The 23,155-nt window shown below is 44.5% G+C and overlaps 1 protein-coding gene across 3 annotated transcripts in view; it reads left to right on the forward strand.

Annotated features, from left to right (window-relative positions):
• ZZEF1 (zinc finger ZZ-type and EF-hand domain containing 1) overlaps nt 1–23,155 on the forward strand; it is a 103,378-nt gene that overhangs the window by 870 nt on the left and 79,353 nt on the right. For all 3 annotated transcript variants that reach the window (XM_055307200.1, XM_055307201.1, XM_055307202.1), the window contains exons 2-5: nt 15,738–15,882; nt 19,233–19,427; nt 20,880–21,051; nt 22,207–22,406. In XM_055307200.1, the coding sequence (XP_055163175.1) occupies nt 15,738–15,882; nt 19,233–19,427; nt 20,880–21,051; nt 22,207–22,406 (712 nt within the window). The remainder of the gene's footprint in view (nt 1–15,737; nt 15,883–19,232; nt 19,428–20,879; nt 21,052–22,206; nt 22,407–23,155) is intronic.

Here is a 23,155-nt window from a genome sequence, read left to right on the forward strand (position 1 = left end):
CTAGCAGCCATTCTCATCACACAAAGATTATCTTTTCCAAATACACATTTGTTTTTAGATAGTTGAAGGCCCATGTTTTAGACTCGTGGAAATCTGCGTGTAACCTGGGACTGATAGGCATATGTCAGGTTTCCTGCCAGTACTTGCAGTTATACAGTGTTTGGCATAGTCCCCAACATCATCTTTATTGAATCATGAACAGCAAGTTGATACCTCAACAACATATATATATATATATATATATATATATATATATATATATATATATATTTTTTTTTTTTTTTTTTTTTTTCCTCAGAAGGGTTGTTAGGAATTGTACGTTTCACTTTACAGTTAAATAGAGACCTGATCCAGGGTTCCCGATGGCTCGTTGGCAACCTAAGACCTAGTACTCAGATCTTTTTTATTTATTTGTCTTAATGTCCCACTGCCTGCTTTTTGGGACCCTATTTCTTTAACTCCACAGAGTTATAACAAAAAAGATACTTTGTTTTTGAAAATGAGCAAGCCATGTAGAATCCTCAGTGTCAGTGAAGGATGAGTATATAAAGCAGTAAACTGACAGATGCTTGTAATGCCATTAAAAAGTGATGTCCACTTCACAACCAGAGAAGGCTTTTAAAATTTCTTAAGAATGTTTCCCTGTATGTGGTCAGAATTCAGATAATATGGTTTGTACGTTTCTTACATTTTCCTTAAAAAATACCTGTAAGACATCCCAGTTCTTGAAAATGTGGTTGTACTACACAGTGAAGGCTCTCCATATATATTTTTTCTTAATTCCAAGAGTCCACATAATACTTTAGTCTTTAGGTCTAGGTGTATTAAGAGAAAATGAAGTAGTTCCAGAAAGAGCTGTGTCGATCCATTGAAGGAGTTGGGACATTTCAGCATTGTCCAGAAGGGAATGGAGAGAAACAGTATTTAACTTGAGAGTGTCTGACAGGAAAAGAGCTACAGGCAGAGTTGATGGAGTCCTATAATGTAAGGCCAAGAAGTCCTTAAGGTGTGGCCCAGAAATCACTCAAGGGCTGTGATATTGTTCATTGAGCAAATATTTGTTGGACATATACTGAGTGCCAGGCACTTGGATGACAGTAGACAAAGTAGATACTTGCTCTTAAAGAGTGTGTAGCCCTGAAGGAGACTCAAGTGAACTCAGCGGTTATAGATGTATTACCCTAAGGAAAGTGTAAGGAAAAATATGGCAATATCTAACCTCACCTAGGAAGTCAAGGAAAACTTACCTGGAAAGTGACATTTCAGCTCAAAGAGGGATAACACGTAAGGAGCAGAAGAGTTAGCAGTGTTTCGGGGAGAAGGAGTCACATGCACAAGTCGGAGTTCAGAGAGTGGAGAATCTGTAAGAACAGTGTGTTGTGTTAGGGTTAGGCAAAACTGCTTCAAGGGACAGAGAGGCCAGTGCATCAGTGGTTTAAATAGTAAACAAGCTTCTTAGGGAAAACTCCAGGTGGGTGATCTAGGTTGACATGGCAGTTTCAGTCATTGGGGACCTGGCTCCATCCATCTTGTGCTGTCATCCTCCACAGGCACCTTCTACCTAGTGACCCAGATGATTTCTTCAGCTTTCACTTTGTGCATTACAACAGTAGGAAAGGGCAAAGGGAAGGAAAGGGCCAGGCTCACCTCCCATTGGCTCAAGCCCAGGGACATGGTGACACTTAGCTGCATGGGGGGCTAGGAAAGATTTTTATTCCACGGCTATGTATTTAGCTGAAAAATCAGGATGTGATTACTGAGAAAGAGGAGAATAGATACCGCATTACAGTTAGTGTGAAACACATGGCTAGGTCCCCGAATGCAGAAGGAGGAGAGCAAGCTAGAGAAGTCGGCAGGAATCAGGTTATGAGGAGTCCTTTGCAGCCTCTGTTATGTAGGAGTCTGAAAACTGGAGTTTTAAGCAAGGTACAAATGCTCTGGCTACCTTATGGGGAACTGGTGGTAGGAGGCTACAGTGGATCCAAGCAGATTGGTTAGGAAGCAATTATGACAGTTCAGGTAAGACACTAGGTGGCTTGTGCTGGGGTGGTCGCAGCCAAAATGGCATGAATAGTTGTGAGAGCTATTTAGGATGTAGAATAAGCAGTCCTTGAGACTAACATGTGAGTAGAGGATTAGAAGCAGAAAAGGATGAAGGATGACTCCAGCATTACTGTCTTAAGCAATTGGAAAGGTGATAGGGCTGTTTATTGAGAACAGAAACCCTTTCAGGAAGGGATGATCTGGAGAGGGAAGATGAGTTTGGTTTGGCCATGCTGAGCCTAACGTGTCTATGGGGCAGCTAAGTGAAGGGATCTCTCAGACTGTTGGGTGTATGGGCCTGTAGAATCCTAGGAGAGAAGACTGCTTGAGATAACAGTGGTCTGTTTGTTCATTGGGGTTTCCTGAGAAATAGCCACATTGTTTCTTCCTACTAGGGTGTGTGTGTGTGTGTGTGTGCGCGCGCGCGCGCGCGCGCGTGCATGCGCACACATGCTCTGTGAGAACTTAAATCCCTTGCAGGGAGTTCGTAGACTGTTGAACATAGTCATTCAGGTCATTCAGCCACTGTAACTGAGGAAATATATGGGGAGAAAAACCTGAGTGGTTGTACCTTCCTGGTATCACAAGATCACAGTGGTCACACATGTGGCAAAAATAAACATTTAGGAGCTGTAAGAGCAGCAGTAAGAACTGGTGACTTGTAAAATGTTTCAAGTTTGTGTTTTATTTTTGCAAAAATCCCGGGGCCATCTAGAGCTGTGCCATAGGGTGTGAAGTATCCATGCACCAAACTCATGGATACACACATGGATGTCTTCTTTCACATCTGTATAACTATCTCCCCTCACTCTCTAGGGTGTGTTCAAATACTGAGCATCTAGTGATTTAGGCCGATGGGTGACGCCAGCCACCACACCGAGGATGACACTGAAGACCCTGTAGGATTTAGGGACTCAGCTTCAGTAAGATGGGGAAGTGAGTTCTGGTGTTAACACTGCAGTGTGTCTTCTGACTCCAAGTTCTGGACCCTTCCTGGTTTAAGGACCTGGTTGGTTCTTTGGGATTATTTCTCTTTAGTCTCATCATTTTTTTTAGTCTTAATTCTTTAATTTTCCCCTACATACTAAGGGAGGCCTGGCAAGAATAATTCAAATTTGAGAAAAAGCATCATGTATTTTTCTTGAAGCCTTTCACCTTTATTGGATTTGGTGCGGGGACAGTTGGTGCTCGGCGTGGTGCTAAAATCTGGTGACTTGCCCTTCCTGCTTGTTTAGCACTGGTTAGTTGAAGAGAGCAGGCCTGTCTCTATGTGAAAGCTTAGCTAGGGTTTAAACAGCTAATAGGGATAAGCGCATAGTGGTTGTCCTGTCCATAAACATGGAGTCATTATACAGCGAAGTGGCCAAGAAGATAAATATTAGCCCAGTATGTGTCTCTGTGCTCTAAGGTAAGTCTGTCCTTTGATACGAGTAAGTAGACACTTTTGTGGTCTTAGTTAATTTTACATGTAAGCTTATGAAGATGTATTATGATTCTTCAAGTTTAAGGGTTTTTGTGAAGTGATAATAAAATGTCTTTATAGTAGCCACTAAAATGATGAGTTAATTCCCTTCCTTCATTTGATGAGACGTAGCACAGTAAAGCAGGTTACTTACTGTTATCATCAAAACGCTAAATGGTTCTGGGCTTCGTGTTCTTGCCCTTGTGCTCCAGCTGTGCATTTCTGTCTGTCCACCCAGGTGTCTTGCCTTCACATTCCCGTGACCTTAGTTGCTTGAGATGGTATCCTAAAGAAGTTGCTGGAATCGTAATATTGATCAAAGTCTGAAGATTTATTATTTTATAGTGTGGTATACCTTTTCTTGTGGTAGGTGTGGTCCATGCGGATGGACTCTGATTTGGTCCTAGGGAGCGATATCTAATTGACTTTTATGCAGAAGAGGAATAGATTTAAATCCCTTTTGGATATCAGAGATTAGAGATTCTGTGTTTGTGCTCATAGTACAACATGCTTCTAGAAAATTATGTAGAATCTCAGGCAGGAAAAGCTGCTGAACAGAGGATGATGGAGATGGCTTTCAGGAGAGAATTGGAGAGGAACAGGTCTTACTTTATTAATTTGCCATACTAGCTCTGGGTCTTGCTTTGTGAAATTCATGGGATTTATAAAGCCTGAGGGCAGGACATTATTATGTATTTGCTTACTGTTTGGGCACAGTTGTGGCTCACAGCCAGTGCTCACTAAGGTTCTCCCCCACAGGGCCTCAGGTTGAGTTAGCATATTGAATATGGTGTTGGCCTCCTTCTCCAGCTTTGTACTTGATATTCAGTCTGTAACCTTGTCATAGTAAGGTATTTTTTGATGTTTGAGGAAATAGTTAAAAATAGTTTAGAGAAAACTTTAAAAAGGTTCTTGGTCAGTGTGTGGTTTAGAGGAAATTAGAGAAAAATAAGATTTGTCTTTATGTCAAAAGTATTAATTAGCTAGTTTAGAATAGCTCTGAGCCCAAGAACTATGCAAATAGAATTCTGCAGATGTGTTCTCTACTCTTTGAAAACAGAGTATGAGAGACTCGTGTCTGTGCTGGAAAGACCAAGCAGGCCACCAGCATCACTTGCCCTCCACTTGGAGCCTGCAGAGACTCCCTACGTATTCCTCAGAATGGGCTAGAGCCTGCAGGCTGGCCTGTCTTCCTGCCTGACCTCATCGACCTCCACTCCTCTGCTCAAGCCCTGCTCCCTAGCCAGTGGGACACCTGCCTGGTCCCACACGTGGACCTTGTTTCTCTCAGCTTTTCAGCGTTGCCCACCTTAGCACCATCACTTGGGCAGGACCACACCTTTCTTGTGACATGATTCACGTGTCTTCTGTATAATTCTGTTTCAGCCCCACACTTGAGGTTCTTGTTTCCTGTTCTGTACCCATTATTTGGCATTTAGAGTGCACTGTCTGGTCTTGTTCTGCAGGTAGGCTTTGAGGCCCCCACCCACCTGCCTGCACTGTCCCAGCACAAAGAAGCATTCAGTAAGTGATGGCCATTAGTGGTGATGAGACAGCATAGGAGAGAAAGATGCTGGGTGAATTGGAGGTTATTTTGACCCTGTGTGCTTTGCTATTTCGGGGATGATGTAGTGGCTTCTGGAGATGAAGAGCTGTAGAGGAAGGGCCACAGCTCTGTTTTACATTTCCTTGATTTCCAGAACACTACTTCATCATGTACTGTCTTACTGTAGGAGCTTCAGTGGCTCCCCATTGCTTTTAGAATCAAACCTTTAAGTCTTCATACCTTTCCATTCTTACCTCCTGGTGCTTTTTAGCCAGCCAAGCCCATGCACAGTTTCTCACACACATGGGGATTTTGTCCTTGGCTTCCTTACCCCCCTGTGGCTCTTTGCTCCATCCTAACCCCTCTTCACTTTCAGAGACCACAGAGGAGCATTTCATAGTAGCGTGGAATTTGGGAAAGGCTTCACCAGACCAAGGCTTGAGAGATTAGAAGAATTGCCAGGCGAAGGAAAGAAGGGATACAGCTGAAAGGTGTAGCATGGGGGCGCCTCGATGGCTCAGTTGGTTGAGTGTCCAACTCTTGATTTTGACTCAGGTCATGATTGCAGCAGGGTCGTGAGATTATGCCCTGTGTGGGGCTCCGTGCTCCATGTGCAGCCTGCTTGGGACTCTTTACCTGTGCCTCACCTCCCCCCCTGCATGCACACGCGCGTGCGCTCTCTCTCGCTCACTCACTCTCTCAAGAAAAGAAAGATACAGCATGTGCAAGTTGGGGTGAAAGAGTGTCACAGTTTGAGAATGGTACTCCTTTGTCAGTCTAGAGTCTGAGTTGGAGGGACCTTAGTAACCATTGCATGCAATCTGTCCCTGCCCCTTGCCCCAAAAAGGAGTCCCTCTTGTAATATCCTGGACAGCTGTGTAGTGAGTCTGTTAATGGTATCTGTGCGCTTGTTGTTTTGTAAGTCTCCCTGTTCCACTGTTCTTCTTTAGCCTGAGCTTAAGACCTGGGCCCTGGGGTCAAACTGCATGTGGGAAAATCATGGTTCCACCATCCTCGAGCCATGTGATTAACTCACACAACCCCTCTGTGTGTCTCCCTGTCTCCTAAAAGATGAGCATGATAATGGTGTCTACCTTGTATAGTTAGCATGAGGAGTAAATGAATTAGTTCATGTTGAGCATTTAGAGCAGTACCTGGCACACCCTATTCTCTCTGCTTGAGCTCTGCACTAGGATGGTTTACGTCATCTTCTGTGTCACAGCCCTTTCAGTACTTCACATAGACATAAATGCAACACAGTCTCACAAACAAGTAAACTGAGACATTAAGTGGAGAGATGAGCCTCTCAGCCAGCAAGTGGCAGAACTGGGACCAGATCTAGATCTCATATGCATCTTGTTTCTCCCAGGTTGAACCAATGTACAGCCTTCGTGTGAAGCCTGATGCGTGTGTTCTGCTGGTTTGTGCCCCTCTTCTGGTGTGTGATGATTTTGGTACATTCTCGTGTGTACCATGGTCTTGATCTCACTGGTGACTAAGGAGGTTAAGCAGGAATGGTCTGAGTGCTGTCATGTATTGCCCTTGGGCCAGAGCAAATGGGTGGAAGTCTGGAGTCAGCCAGTCCACTTCTCTGCCTCTTGTCTGCAGGGTGGAACATAACTGGCCTCTAATGAGATTATAGTAACAGTTCTTTGCAAGTTTACTAGGTACATTCTTGTTCGAGAGACCTTTGGATCTTCACAACAAGCCAGGAGGAGGGGGTTTGTGCAGGAAGAGGGGTTGAGACTTAAGGGCCCAGGGTCTTGTTCCAGGCGTCACAGGGAAGTGGTGAATCTGGCACCATCCTTGAATCCAGACTTCCCGTCAGCCTGACTGGGTGACACTTTTTCTCTCCCATGCTGCACGGCAGAGGGCCTGCACTCACTCGAAGAGTTAGGGGGTGGATGGCAGAGCACATGAGTGGTTGAGGTAGGAAGAAGCCTGAATCAGGAGAGGAGGAGGAAGATACAGTAGGCCATGTTACTGTCTGCATGGAAATGGACGTTAGCTCCATGGACATAGGGGGCATTGCTCTATTTTTAGAGAGGAACATCGACTTCCTTCATTTTGCACAGTTAGAGCCAGACCCACTGTATTCAGTTGGGTTTAGGGCCCCACATTCCAGGCTGTAGAGTTTAAAACTGTTGGGGATCTATTTAGTGAGTGTTAACTTGCATGTAAAACATGAAGCAGAATAGAGTGGAATAGAAAATATCAGGATATATTGTATCTGATAAGAGAAAGTATTATTTCTTGAAACTTTTATATCAGCATTACACAGGCATCATGGAAATGTGTTTTTTTTTTAAGATTTTATTTATTCATTCATGATAGAGAGAGAGAGAGAGGGAGAGAAAGAGAGAGGCAGAGACACAGGCAGAGGGAGAAGCAGGCTCCGTGCAGGGAGCCCGACGCGGGACTTGATCCCGGGTCTCCAGGATCACGCCCTGGGCCAAAGGCAGGTGCCAAACTGCTGAGCCACCCAGGGATTCCCTGGAAATGTATTTCTTATAGTGGCTCAGCCAGTGAGACTTGAGAGGCACTGCTCTGAAGTTGTGTCTGGAGGGTCCCAGAGAGGGCAGCCATCATGGGAATGAGACTAGGGCCATTGCCATTAGAGATCTGGTTGAGGGAGACCAGGGCCTGGTGATCACTGGTGTCAGTGATTGGGGGGCTGTCTTGGGGCAGAGGGGTCTGGATGTGTTCTGAATGGCCCACAGTGATGACATTAGGGAGGTACATTGCCATTCATCATACAGAGAAGAGAGTTGTTGCTGTCAGAACTGGCCAGAAGACATGAGCTTCCCATCACTACAGTGTCAGAGAGACACTGCAGAAGGGGTTCAAAGCTACGGGAAGGCACATATGTTAAGAGACTGGTAGGTCCATTCCAGTTTCAAGGTTTATGTAGATATGGAAAAATCAGCCTTCTCCACCCTTGATATTCTCCAGTGGGCCTGTGGTGCTGTTACTGTGCGAAGGAGCTCCTCAGCCTGATGGGCCAGGCTTTCTATCCTGACGTCTGTCTCTCCATTGATTGTTCTGCCCCCGCGCCCGCCACGCTGAGCCAGTAGGAGTCCATGTGGTCTTTCACACACTCGTGTCTATGCCTGCGTTCTGGCCCCTCCTGAGGATGGCTGTCCCATCTTCCTTTGCCCATGAATTCCTGGTTTTTCATTAAAGCTTAGCACGAGGGTGGTTTTGTCAGGCCCGGGTTCGCTGAACGTCTGTCCCAGTCCCTTTGGGCTTCTGGCATCTGGAGTTTGTTAGCTCGAAGCATGCTGGCACGTAGTGCAGGATCCCACATCATACCAGGATTCAAATCCAAGCACTGTTATTTACTGGTATGAATCTTGTGACCTTGAACAAAATACTTGACCTCTCTGCACCTCACTAGTAAAAGGGCAGTACCCTCCTTTAGGGTTGCTGTGGAAGCTAGGAGTAGGTCAAGTGAGGTCCTTGAGCTCTGCCTGGAGCTTAGTAAATACTCAGAAAACGTTAGGTACTGTAGTTGTTTATGCTGTAGTTCTGTTGTTATAATTATGATGTATCACATTGGTGCTGTTGGTTTACAGATCTGTCTTCTCCCAGGCAGTGAGGATTTGGGAGGGTAAGGACCATGCCCTGTTTATTTTATTTTATTTTTTATTTTTTATTTTTTTAAAGATTTTATTTAAAGGTGGCGCTAAACCACTGAGCTACCCGGGCTGCCCCGCCCTGTTTATTTTAATAGGCGCAGAGCCAAGCTTGGGTTCAGGTATATAGTGGCTGCTTATTAGAGAGTGTTGAGTGAGTGCACGAGCAAACTGGATTCCATGAAGTCCTATGAAACAAACTATGTGTTAAGTGTTACTGTAAAAATCTGTACATTTCTTTAAGGACAATTTCCAAGTGTTGGGAAGTTACATATTTATTTAGTGAAGCTGTTAGCAATGCTGATTTTTTTTTCCACCTAAAATGTCTTTGTTTTTGTTTGTTGGAAAATTCTTTTTATTGTATTGACAAATGAACAGAATATTTTTTAAAATAATTTTTAATATAATTTTTACTTCATAAAGATTTTACCAATTTATTTGAGAGAGTTTGAGTGGGAGGAGGGGCAGAGGGAGAAGCAGACTCCCTCTCCCTAAGACTCCCCCACTTAGGGAGCCTAAAGGGCCTCGATTCCAGGACCCTGAGATCATGACCCAAGGCAAAGTCAGATGCCCAACCGACTCTGCCCCCCAGGCACCCCCTAAATTAAATTAAAATTTTTTGAGAGAGACAATATGAGTGGGGTGAGGGGAGGGAAGGAGCAGAGGTAGAAGGAGAGAGAGATTCTCCAGCAGACTCCATGGTGAGCACAAAGCCCAGTGTGAGGCTTAGTCTTACAACACTGAGATCATGACCTGAGCCAAAATCAAGAGTTGGGTGCTTAACCCAGTGAGCCACCCAGGTGCCCTTGGAATCTTTTTATAATAGCAGAAACGTCACTATTTTTATAGCCTTGTTTCTATGGAATTTTTATCAGCAATCAATGCAGGAGTTGGGAAGCAGAGAGCTCTGAAAACTCGGGAAGCAAGTAGGAAGTTTGCAGGAGTTTTGGTGGACACAGGACTTGAGGGCCACCTTGAGGTTTAGAGAAACTGAGTCTCAGGTATAAGGCTAGTTCTGTGGGAACATGGGCAGGAGGTGCTGTTAGAGAATGAGGAGCTTGGAGACAGGTTCTGTGCCAGGGGTCTCCAGATTGCTCAGAGCCCCGGGGCTTCTCGGAGCACACGGAGGAGTTGTGAAGAGCTTATTAGCTCTGGAGCCTTGGATTCCAGTCCTAGCTGTGTGACTTCAGACAAGTTACCTGAGCCCTCTGTGCATCTAGAAAATGGGGAGGTCGGTAGGAAGTACTACTACTGTGAGGAAGGATAAATGGTATTCTGCGCAGGGCTCGAATATTAGTTCAGAGCTTCCCACACCGTGTGTCATCCCAGCTCAGTGGGCGACAGCTGCCTCCCTCCCCTCAGACCTGGGGCTGTACATACGTCACTTACTGAGCTGGGCTGTTGACAAGTGGGGGAAGGGGCTGTTTTCTCGTCCTGTGGTACTCACGCCTTGAGACAGACAGACGGGCAGACAGAGGCTCTGCTTCCCTTCTGTCTCCTCCCACTGCCTCCACTTTTTTTTTTAAGATTTTATTTTATTTATTTATGAGAGACATGGAGAGAGAGAGAGAGAGAGAGAGAGAGAGAGAGAGAGAGAGGCAGAGACACAGGCAGAGGGAGAAGCGGGCTCCATACAGGGAGCCCGATGTGGGACTTTATCCCGGATCCCGGGATCACGTCCTGAGCCAAAGGCAGATGCTCAACCGCTGAGCCACCCAGGCATCCCTGCCTCCACTTTTATATGAAGCTTGTGCTTAAGATTTCTTCATCTTTAAGATTCCCCTTCATTATTACAAAAGCAATGTGCAGATTGACATGTTAACCACTGTTAAACAGGTGTTTCTTCTTTCAAGTCTTATTTTGTCTACATTCATATAATATTTTCACGTTTCTGCGTCTGAGATGTTTTGTACTAATGTGGGAACTGCATATTTGCTTTGTTTAAAACTGACATGAGGGGCATCTGGGTGGCTCAGTTGGTTGGGTATCAGACTCTTGGGTTTTGGCTTGGATTGTGGGATTGAGCCTTGCATCGGGCTCCCTGCTCCATGGGGAGTCTCCTTGGGATGCTCCCTCTCTCTTCCTCTTGTTGCCCTCTCTCCCTCTCTCAAATAAAATAAATAAACTTCTTTTTTAGGAGATTTTACATATTTGAGAGAGAGAGAGAGAGAGAGAGAGATTGAGAGAGCACCAGCAGGGGGAGGGACAGAGGAAGAAGCATACTCCCCAGTGAGCAGGGAGCCCGATGCAGGACTTGATCCTAGGACCCTGAGATCAACCTGAGCCAAAGGTAAATGCTTCACCGACTGAGCCACCCAGGCCCCCCTAAAATAAATAGATCTTAAAAAACCAGCACAAAGCTACGTGAGACCAGCCTCTCTGCAAAAGGTACCCTTTTGCAGCCTACTTTTCTCAGTCCATGGTCCTCTCCTTTCTGTCGGTTCCCTTCTGTGTCATCTAATACCCAGTCCATGTTCATATTTTTCCAGTTGTCCCAGAAATCTTTTATGGTTGATGTATTCACTGTGTGAAATGTTTACTTAGAGAGGAGGAAGTATTAGGCTACTTAAAAAAGTTGTAAAGCTACCCATCCAGTATATCCCATGCTTGAAGTGGACACTCAGAATTGTTTATTTTCATATATTTGTTTCTCACATGGTACCAAGCCCACGAGGCTGCTGGTGCTAAAGGCCCTGGTCATCTGCAGTCCCACCCAGGGTCGTGCTCTACAGGAGCCCTCACTGCTCACCTCCTGCAGCCAGCTCATTCATGGTGTACCTGCGTGTCACCAGACAGCGTGCTTACCTTACTCTTAGTTTTCAGCTTTAGACTTTATCCATGCTGTTCCCACTGCAGAAAGAGTCCATTGTGGTCTGACACCTTCTTGTCCTTTCCACATCCATACGTGTCCTGTCCTGGGAGATTTGTGTCACAGTTGTTTAGACCCCCTGGTGCGTATGTTCTTGTGGGGATGTACACGGCTGACCCGTGCAGTACTCCAGGACTGCGTTCCCTTTCTACACATCTTTTTTTTTTTTCTGAGGTTAACGATGGAATTGGTACTTTTCTTGTGCTTAATTTTCTGGTCTTCTAGCATTAGTTTAACCCCAGATTCTGTGCCACTTGCCTGAATCTCTTCTAACACATGCACTGTGTTCAGCACACAGTCCCTCACTCGTCTCCTCAAGAGCCTCTGATCCGCTGCCCTCTGCGCTTGGGAGTTCTTGAGGTGTGCTGTGCACGTGCTGCCTTGGAATCTGCAGCCATGGGGGATGCATTTTCTCTCTTGCTTTGACCACATTCTTCCCCTTTCTTGGCCTGTTCTCTATCCTGATGACTGCACCCTCTAGGAGATTTCTGATTAAGAGAACACTAACTGGTTCATAGAGCCCTGCGTATATGAGAATGCCTCTTCGCCTCTGTTGCAGTTGGTGGTGTTGTGAGTGTGTATTAACCTCCAAGTTAGAGAGAGTCCCCCTGAATGTGAGAGGCCCGCTGCTATTCCAGCTCCTGTGTAGCTGCCGAACAGGCCCTGCCTCCTGACCTCCGACATGGACACTGTCTTCTTCCTGGGAGGAGAAACCTCTCTTGCCCTCTCTTGCCTCTAGCTGTGATGAAATCTCATTATGATGGGCTTTTGTCCACCGTGGATGGTATTCAGCATCTTCAGTTTCAAGGCTCACATCCTTCATTATCTTGGATCCTAAGAATTGTCATTTCTCTCCCTCACTTTTCTGTTTCCTTCTCTGGAGCTCACCGTGTCTGGATCTCAGGCTCCTGGACTGGTGGTCTTCTGGATGTTTTCCTCTTGTGTCCATCAGTGTGTCTTTTTGCTCTACTATCTGGGCACTTTAGTCAATTTACCTTCCAACCTTTTGAGATTGATCTTCCCAGATATGTTGAGATTTTCATTTTGCTGTGATATTTTTAACTTTCAAGCATCTGAAGAGATTGTTTTTAGGCCCCTGGTCTTTCATGACATCTCAGGGTCCTTTTTTATTAGGTGGCAGTGCTGCCGACTCCTCTACTCCAAATGTACTAAAACACTAGGTCGTATACTTTAAAAGGGTGAATTTTATGGTATGTGAATTACACTTCAGTAAGGCCGGTATTAAAAATGTCTTTTAAAGTATTTCTCTGAAGATATTAAGAATAATCTTTTTGACATTTTCTTCTCCTTTCCTTTCTCCTTTCCTTGCTTTTTCTGTTTCACATGAAGCCTTCCTTAAATGTCCAGTGGTCCTGGGCTAGCCACTCATACTAAAGACTGGGGGACTCAAGAGGTGGATGCTCTTGTGCCTCTGCTTGGTGATGGCTGAGCCTCCCTGAAAGGTGAACTTGTTGGTCCCTTTGATGGGGAGCCCTCCAGTACTAGTGTCTCCAGGCCTGTCCTTGTGGCTTGTCTGGTTCCCCAGAGGAGACCTCTCCTGTCTCCTGCCTGGAGGGTGAGACTGGCTGCTAGCATTCTAGGAGCCCTAGCAGAAGGATAAGTCTCATAAACCTTTACCCTGTAAGCACTCGTGCTTGGTACTTATCGTCCAGAGACTCTACCACCCTCTCAAGGGAGTCCACCCCTCAGGCTTCTGATTAGAGAGAGAACCGGGGGTTGTCTATATTTGTTTGTTTTAATGGAAAATTTTAAATATAAGAAAATAGAGAGACGCCTGGGTGGCTCAGCAGTTGAGCGTCTGCCTCGGCTCAGGGAATGATCCTGGGATCTCGGGATTGAGTCCCACATCAGGCTCCCTGCAGGGAGCCTGCTTCTCCCTCTGCTTGTGTCTCTGCCTCTCTCTCTGAATCTTTTATGAATAAATAAATAAAATCTTAAAAAAATAAACATAAGAAAGTAAAGTTAATCATAGAATGTTCTTGTTTGCCATTTGCAACAGCCACCAACTCAAGGCCAATTTTATTTCATCTAAACCCCACCTATTTTCTCCTCCAAATTATTTTGAAGCAAATCTTTTCCATCCAGAAGTATTTTATTTCATCTATAAATGTTTTCTTAAATATCTTTAATAGATAAGAACTCTTTTAAAAAAATACACAATCCCGCTACTACCCTTTCCCTTCAAAACAAGAACACAAACCCCAGTGATTCCTAAAGATCAGCATTACAGCCAATTTTAACTGCTTTTTAAAATAGGCCGCTCACTGATTATGTCCCCTCTCCATGGCTCCTGTGGCTGCCACGTCCTGTGAAAGCTGTTGGAGTCCTGCACTCAGAGCAGCCTGTGTCTCTGCTGTGCCCAGTGCCAGCCCAATGTCCCACTCTCTTGTGGATGAGTGACCTGCACTGTTCCTCCATCTGTTCTCCAGCTTCCAAACTATTGTTGCTGTTGCGTGATACAATGTTGTCTTTGTCTTGGCTCTTAGAAAAAGATCCCTTGGTAATACTGTCTTAGGGGGATTTGAGGAAGTAGAGGTATATGCATTGGTTTGCACACTCTTTGTGGCTGCTTGTCCAGCTTCCTTCTCGTGATAGCCCATCGCAGGCACCTGCTCCTCACCCTGAATGCCTGCACTCCTGGATCCGTTCTCACAGGCAGGGTCTTCACACCACCACCATCTCTTTCCTCTGATCCCTTCCATTTCATTTCCTTTAGGTGTGGAGCTTTCAGACTGGGTCTAATCAGAAAAGAACAGGCTGATCAATTCTCTCTCCTTCTGAACATTGTTCTTTGAGCGGTGTAGCCTTGGATCCTATTAATTTTTGGATAATCTTGTCAGGTTAAGGAAGGGCAAATAGAATGCTGCGTCTTTCTGTTGCGTGAACTCTGCCCCCCATCCTGTGTTCATGCCCATGGTTTTTGGAGCCGAGTGTAGGAATTTGCTCTGTTCCTATTCAACACCGTGTTTGGAGGTCTGTGGTGGAAATAGGGTCGGTCCTGAAACCTCAGTGGGTCCTCCCCATATTCCATGAAGGAGAGAAATAAGGAAAAGACAGCAGTATGTATGTATGTATGTATGTATGTATTTATTTATGATTATTTATTCATGAGAGACACAGACTGAGAGAGAGAGGCAGAGACATAGGCCCAGGGAGAAGCAGGCTCCCTGTGGGGAGGCCAATGCCGGACCCGATCCCAAATCCCAGGATCACAACCTGAGCTGAAGGCAGGTGCCCAACCACTGAGCCACCCAGGTGTCCCAAGGCAGGAGTTTTAATGAAGAGCGAGGATTACTTAAAAAAGAAGGTGGGAGACTCCTGAGGTACTTCGTGGTGGGGGATGTCTGTGAGTGATTGGATCAGCAGGAAGAAAGAAGCCACTGATCGGGGAGGGATTGCGATCCAGGGAGATCGGGCTGTTGCCAGGCAAGGAAAGTCTCCTGAATGTGGGAGGGGCTGGTGCCAGGGACACAAGAGAGGGTAGCAGTGCAGGTTAGGAGACAGGGCACTTTGTGCTCTGATGTGCTTTCACTGTATTGGGTTCTCTTCAGATGTGTCCTCATCCAGACAGCAGCAGGGGCTGATAATATTTGTTCCATCTTTCAGATCAAGGAACTTGGGCTTTCGGAGGTAACAGAATGTGTGGGAAGTCACAGAGCCTGTTAGTGACAGAGCAGGATTCAAACTGAATCCCATACTATACCCAGTTCCCCAGACTGCCCGATACCTGCAGTGAGCTAGTTCAATTATGGCTAAAGGTTAGTGGAAAGAGCGCTGTGAATACCCAGTTCAGTCTTGTGTCCGAGGTGGGTTTGAAAGGAAAAGCCCCAGGAACCTGAGGTGCTACTTTAAGTCAAGTCTCTGGTGGTAGCTTTATGTATGACACTTTGTAACTGGCTGGAAAATGTTGCCCTGGTTGCTTTCTGTAATTATTTGGAGAAGGAGATTAATCTCTGGAAAGGGAGGTTATAACACTGTGTGTCTCTGTAATGACATTTATATATATATGCTCTGCAGAGTGCAGTGACTTACTGTCCTGAGCTTGTTTATTCTCTGAGTGATGTAAATGGACTCTTTCCCCAACCACCACCAGGGCACTGGCAGCAACAAAGTATCTGGATTTGGGACAGACGTGATTTTATTATATCACTTATGTTGTAGGCCTTTGCCCAGTTTGATGCTGAGGGCGATGGTACTGTTGATGCTGAGTACATGCTGGAGACCCTGAAGAATTCCAGTGGAGCCAATCTCCAGGGGGAGCTGAGCCACATCATCAGACAGCTGCAGGCCTGTTCTCTTGTCCCAGGTAAGGCTCTCATCCGAGTGTCGAGGGCCACAGAGTGCTCTCATAGGGCTGACGTGAATGCTGCTGTCCTACAGGCGAGGTGAGGCGAGGCCAGCGGGAAATAGATGTGCTTCTCCACGAGTCTCCATGAAGCACACAAACTGAGTCAGTGTTCCAGGTAGTCACCTTCTTGTGTTCCCAGTAGAGTGATGCTTGAACAGCTCTACCTTCTTCAGTGGACCTCTTAATTTCATCCTCTCAGGAAGCTGGTCCTGGCCTGAACTGTATGTTCTCTCAGCATCCTGCATTTATCTTTTGCCTCATGTCACCACTGTCATTAATTATCCTCTTCTCTGTGTTTGTCTTTAGTTTTAACACTGTGAGCTCCATGAAGGTAGTGAGCTTTAATTTCTGCTGTGTCCTCACATTTAACACATTTTTGGTATGTGGTAGACATCCAGTGGGTTTTCTGTTTATTAGAAAGCTATCACTCTGACATTTGAGTCATAATAAAAGTAATATAAAATAAGTAATACTTCTTTTACATGGTACCTATGAAAAAACTTTGTGTTTATGTATGGTTTCTTCTGGGGACTCAGAAGACAGAATCGAAATTAAATTATTCTCTTATTTTTTCCAGTGAGAAAACAGTTGAGTTTTTGAAAGGAAAAACTTTGCATATCATCCTTTTAGCCTCAGCTTATCTCAGAACTTTTCCTACTCCACAGTTGGTGTTGTAATGCTTAGCGCAGAGCCTGGCAAGAGCAGCAGTGGAGGCAGGTAGACTTGCTAGATGCATAAATGTACATGTGTGCCCTTGACCTCTGTGGCTTGCTGCAGAGGCCATACTGAGCTAGGGAAGGATGACGTTTGTATATTAATGAAGAATGCAGATTTCCATTCTTCCTCAAAATGTCTTTAATTATGTAATCTTTATAGAGCATTGTAGGTGGTCCATACATGTGAACTTTTTTCCTACTCTTATGGCAGTTAAAATTATGCTTTGAATTATTAGCTAAATTACATCTTGGCATTTATGTATTACTCCCACTTTTGTGTTACCAGCACATGGGTAGCTTCTGGAGCTTTATGTGGACACTTCAGACTCATGTTTGGAAGGAGAGGAAGCAGGGAGACCAGGGGACCCACCTGAGAGAATACTTACTGCACGGCTGCTCTGGGTGGCTGGGGGAGGTGAGTTAGGTTAGAAGAACTCAGGGTTTGGATCCCGAATGGTTGTGTACCAGAGTTGTGACTAGGACCATCTAGTCAACATTTTCTGTCATCACTCAGCTTAAAGAACTTGCTTTATCATGGTCTTAGCTTGAACCTTGGTGAGCTGGGCTGGCCTGTCTCCTGGGATTGTTTCCTTATCCCTCTTCCTAAGCAAGATCAGAGCTTGTCCCTTTCTTACATCATCGCTCTAGTGCGTAGTGTTTGTCAGACTTGCTGCTCGTGGCGGCCTATGAAGAAATGTTTCCGTTAGAAGAGTCTGTGCTTACACCTCGGTCCTGAGCACATGGGTGTGCCACCAGCAGTGTCATCACCTTACTGCTGCCGTGGGGTCTGCCATGAAGGAAAACTTATACATGGATGGCAGCAGGTGGCACGCATTTTTGAGTCCTGGGGAATCGAACTTGTGTCTTCAGGGTTTGTCTGGGGGGTGTCATCAGGATGGGGTGATGGGGTGCTTCCAGTGCACAGTTCTCCTCATCCTTGTGTTCTATCTTAAAAATCAATGTGAAAGGATGCCTGGGTGGCTCTGCTGTTGAGTGCCTGCCTTCGGCCCAGGGCCTGATCCTGGAGTCCTGAGATCGAGTCCCACATCAGGCTCCCTGCGTGGAGCCTGCTTCTCCCTCTGCCTGTGTGTCTGCTTCTCTCTGTGAGTCTCTCGTGAATAAATAAATAAAAATCTTTAAAAAAAAATCAATGTGAAATTTTAGTCTTGGATATAACCTGTTTGTTTTACACTTAAAATAATTTCTCCTGAGGCTTCTGGAGTCTTGCTTGAGGTGCTGCTTACATGGGGTGTTCATTTTGTGAAAGTTCATTGAGTCATACACTTATAATGTAGGCACTTTTTGTTATGTCTGATATGATTCATTAGAAGTTCTAGCAACAGAAAAGAAATTCCCCCAAATCTGCAAGTATATCTGTGCCCCAGGAGAAGCTGCTGGGTTTATCCTCTCCTCCCTTCACATGGGGTTACAGGCACTATGGTTCCTGTATATACATGGTAGGTTATGATGGACTGTGAAAGGGTTTTAGCCCAGGGTAGACATCCTGTGTTTTGTGTCTCCATAAGATTACTCATGTTAATGCCAGATAAAGGGGAGCCAGGAGGGCCACTCAGGATGTCTGGAGCAGTCAGTATGAACAGGTGATGTTGAGGCCAGTGGGACACACAGAACCGGCTGACTCCACAGAGCCATGCTGGAGGGGAAGGTGGGATAGTGGAGGAGCACTTGAGGTCAGAGCCTTATCTGCTATGCAATGCCACCAGGAATCCTGCGCAGGGCAGTGGCTGCATTATCATAATCACGTCTTACATAGTGTAGTGTAAAAACTCTCTAATGCGATAAACTGTATCCTAGTCGACGTGCTATATGCAAAGCTTGTTTAAAAACTTCTAGTTGAGGGACACCCGGGTGGCTCAGTGGGTGAGCATCTGCCTTTGGCTCACGTCTTAACCCCAGGGATCAAGTTCCACATCGGGCTTCCCGCAGGGAGCCTGCTTCTCCCTCTGCCTATGTCTCTGTCTCTCATGAATAAATGAAATCTTTAAAAACAAAAACAAAAAAACCCTTCTAGTCAGTATTTCAGAGCTTATACATTTTAAAGCTTGGATTGAAATAATTTATTGTAAGTCTTCTAAAATTCTATGAAATTAAAATTTTTACAGATTTTTATTTTAAAGTAATCTCACCAGGCCAATGTGGGGCTCAAACCCACAGCCCTGAGATCAAGAGCCTCACGTTCCATGACTAAGCCAGCCGCCACAAAATTAATTTTTAAATTGAGATTACCACTGGTTCATTTCATTTCTTTTCTTTTCTTTTTTTTTAAAGTAGGCTCCATGCCCAGCCTGGAGCCCAGTGTGGGGCTTGAACTCATGACCCTGAAGTCAAGACCTGAGCTGAGATTGCTAAGAGTTGGACACTTAACTGACTGAGTCACCCAGGCGCCCCTGCCACTGGTTCATTTCTTAAAACTTGTTTAGATTTTTACATGATGAAAGCTGAGAATATCAATGAAGATTCTTAATGGTTGCTTTTAATTCAGCCAATTCTGATAGGCCACTAGGCAGAGAGCATGGGAATACTGTTGTGGTGGGTTCCTAAAAACACCAAATATGGGTTTTGTCTGCCCAGGTTTCATAGACATATTCTCAGAGTCCAAGGAGGGTCTGGGTGTGCACGCATCCCTGATCCTGCGTTTCCTGCACCGCAATCGACTCTCCGGCATGGCCATCCCCTGCCCCATGCTGGACCACTGCAGTAACATGTGCTCCATGAGGGCTTCTGTTCTGAAGGAGTCTTTGGACCAGCTGGTACAGAGAGAAAAGGGTAAGTATAAGTGTGTGCTGGGGGCTCCTGCACACATGTTCTGTCATTGTTTCTTCCAAATGCAGTATAAATAAGGTCTTCTCCCTGCCTTCCTTTCTGAAAACTGGAACAGTAACCAGTTTGTAGCTTAAGAATGTGATCTGCATACTTGCTTTCGTCTCTCCCCCTGCCCCCCTTCCCCCTTCACATTTTGCTCGATGTGACTTCAGGGAGGTCTTCCTCATTACCCTACCTCATTACCCTATCTAATTAACGCCCCCACCCCACCATTTCTCATCTTCTGGTCACTATCACCTTTGTAGGTTTCATGGTCTCAGTGGCACTTATTATTTGAAGTTGTGACATTATTATTTCTTTGCATTTTGTCTGCCTTGTTCATGTTATTATCCTTAGCACCCAGAACTGTACATGCCACGTAGAAGGTACTCTGTAAGTGGTAGTAGAATCAATGAGGAAAGCCACTACACTCAGTCTGGACTCACTCAGAAGTTGATAGTGTGGATAGACAGGTCCATGGAACATAATAGAGTCCAAAAACAGACCCGTGGAATACAGGACCAGGTATAGTCAGCTTTGCAAATGGATGGAAAGGCAAATTAGTCAATGAGTAGAATTAGAGTAACTGGCCAGCTTTTGGAGAAAAAAATAAAACAGATTCTTTACCTCAGTTCCATTCACTGAAACCAATTTCAAGTGGATTAAAATGTTCAACGGCAAAGAAACTGTAAAGTACCAGAAGAGAGTAGTCCTAGTGCACAACTCCTGATGGGAGACCTCGGTAAGCAAGACTTAGAGAGTAGGAAACTACAGGAGACTAAGACGATGCAACTGAAAGTACAGCAGAAGATATAAGCAGAGTCAAAAGCTGAATGATATTCTAGGGAACAAAAATACATTTTGTAACATGTTGCAACAGCCTGGATTTTTTACTAACTCTGATCTTGGACACTTACTTAACTCTCTGTGCCTTGGTTTCCTCATCTCTGAACTGAATTAGTACCTAGAAAAAATATGGAAAAGTGCCTGGCTCACAGTAAACATCCCCTGTATGTACATGTGTATATGCGTCCTATAGCATACAAACTGGTAAGAAAACCTGTGACCCAGCAGAAGGTAGATGAGGGTAGGACTGAACTGCTCTCAGAAACACAAATGGTTTATAAAATCTCACACGTAATTAAATAAATATAAATTTAAACTGAAAGATACCATTTTCTTCCCTGTTGTGGTTTTGCAAATACATCAATGATTTAAGTATTTTACCACAGAGGTCCGGGAGCAACCCTTGGCCAATGTCTGCTTTATATGAGTTCTTGGGAAGGCGATTTTTAAGGAATACTTATTTTTCCAGGGCCAAAATACCAAGCATATTTATGTTAGATATTTTAAATGATCCTTTTTTTCCCCTTTGTGAAAGAGATGTCATGTGATAGAATTTGGTTTTCTCTGTAGAAAGTCCTGGAGATCTAACCAGAAGCCCAGAGATGGATAAACTCAAGTCAGTAGCAAAGTGCTACGCTTACATAGAAACATCCTCCAACCCTGCAGACATCGACAAGATGACAAATGGAGAAACATCATCATACTGGCAATCAGATGGCAGTGCTCGCTCACACTGGATTCGGTGGGTGGTGTAACACCAGTTGAGAGTCCAAGAAAATTACCCTCTTGCTTTCTCTTGTCTCGTTAGTGCATTAAATTATTTTCTAAATTTTAGAATACTTTCTACTTAACTGCTTGATTTTTTTCTTATTGTGACTTTTTGTGAAAATGCATTAAGAATAAAGTAAAGGAAAAAAAAAATGAAGGGAGGGACGCCTGGGTGGCTCAGCGGTTGAGCATCTGCCTTTGGCTCAGGGCGTGATCCAGGGTCCGGGATGGAGTCCCACATCAGGTTCCTTGCGGGGAGTCTGCTTCTCCCTCTGCCTGTGTCTCTGCCTCTCTCTCTGTGTGTGTGTGTGTGTGTGTGTGTCTCTCTTATGAATAAACAAATAAAATCTTAAAAAAAAAAACAAGAATAAAGGGAATTATATGAAATCATGCTACCTGGTTCATGTATTCATAAACATGGATAATTCCTCTACTTGGTATTTTAAGGTAGAAAATAGTGTTTGACTAGTATTTTATAATACTGATTTCAAATCTTTTTCACTACTTTTTCAGAAAAATTAATATCACAAGGGGCAAATACTTTTCTTATCTCAGATGTGATTTTACCTTTTAAGATCCTTTCCATGCATTTAAAAAATCTGTATGCAGCTGTCTTGGCCAGTTTGGCAGATGAGTAAGGGAATGGGATGACCAGGAACCCTGGGGTAGAATTGATGGCAGTAAACTGGTATTTATAGAACTTTTGAAGCTGCCATCTAAATTGTCACCTGTCTCTTCGGAGAATGGGCTAATTTCGGTTGGTGAAAATAGAAATAATTGTCTTGTTTTCTCATAGAGAGTATATATGACCTTTGGCCATCTAATTTATAGATGAGGGAATATATTCAGTTCTCGAGGTTTAGAATTTACTTTTTGCCAGGTAAAGTGATTTTTTTAGGATGTTCATATTGTACTTGCTTGCCTGTACTGATAGCTTAAAAGGGAATGTGAGGTTAATCTTGAATGGAAAGAAATTTTACAGACATGACATAAGCAGAAGCTCATAAGGACTTTGAAACTCATAACATTTCAGGTTGGTTGTTTTTAGGATCATGGAGATGGAACCTGTGAATGTGGCCCATGACAACCTGTATAAACATTTGTAGTCTGTGCTCCCTATGTTTTCCAGCTTAAAGATGAAGCCAGATGTTGTGCTTAGGCACTTGTCCATTGCTGTGGCTGCCACTGACCAGAGCTACATGCCGCAGCAGGTGACGGTCGCCGTGGGCAGAAGTGCCAGCGATCTTCAGGATGTCCGCGATGTGCACATTCCCAGCAATGTCACTGGCTATGTGACACTTCTGGAGAACGCCAACATTAGTCAGCTGTGTGAGTCAGCTCAGATGCTTGTCATTCTATATTAAGGGGACTGGATGGCAGGTGGTGGGGAGGAGGTTGCTCAGTGGGAAGACCTCTAAAGTGGAGAAACCGTCACATTTCCTTGGGAGGTTGATTTGCTTCTCGTGATGCACATGGGAGTAGCCATTATTTCACCTTTATGGTGTTGTAGAGGGTTATAGAAGCCTTTTTTAATTAAAAGTATTTTATTCTTGTTTCCTTATTAGAAAAATATGGATTAACAGAAATTATTCAAAATCTCATTACCTAGGGATTGTCACTGTGAATATGTTAGTATGGATCCTTCCAGAACCTTTCTTATGTGTGTGTGGTTTACACACATGCACACGTTTTAGGATAAAACATAGTGTTAAGTACATGAATTTATAAGAATGGTGATATTCTTTCTGTGCTGTCGTTTAATTTTTTTAGCACATTGTCAGACCATGTGTTCTTCACACCTTTATTTAGTGATGTAAGAATTTGTCTTAATTTTAACCAGCCCTTTATTCTGGGACATTCAGTTTGTTTCCATTTTTATACAATTATAACCTTGCTTCACACCTGGCATTTTGGAAATAATCACAATTCTGTGATTTCTTTCCAGGCTTTTTGCATTCAGGGAGCCGGGATGCTTCATGTTTTGTCTCATTTCTCCTAATGCTTTCCTGGGCCAAAAGAAGTGTTCTTACTTTGCTCAGAGGAACTGAGGCCTAGGGAGGTAGAGTCTTTGTGTCTCA

Source organism: Nyctereutes procyonoides, unplaced genomic scaffold, assembly GCF_905146905.1.
Source record: "Nyctereutes procyonoides isolate TBG_1078 unplaced genomic scaffold, NYPRO_anot_genome, whole genome shotgun sequence".
NCBI lineage: Eukaryota > Metazoa > Chordata > Mammalia > Carnivora > Canidae > Nyctereutes > Nyctereutes procyonoides.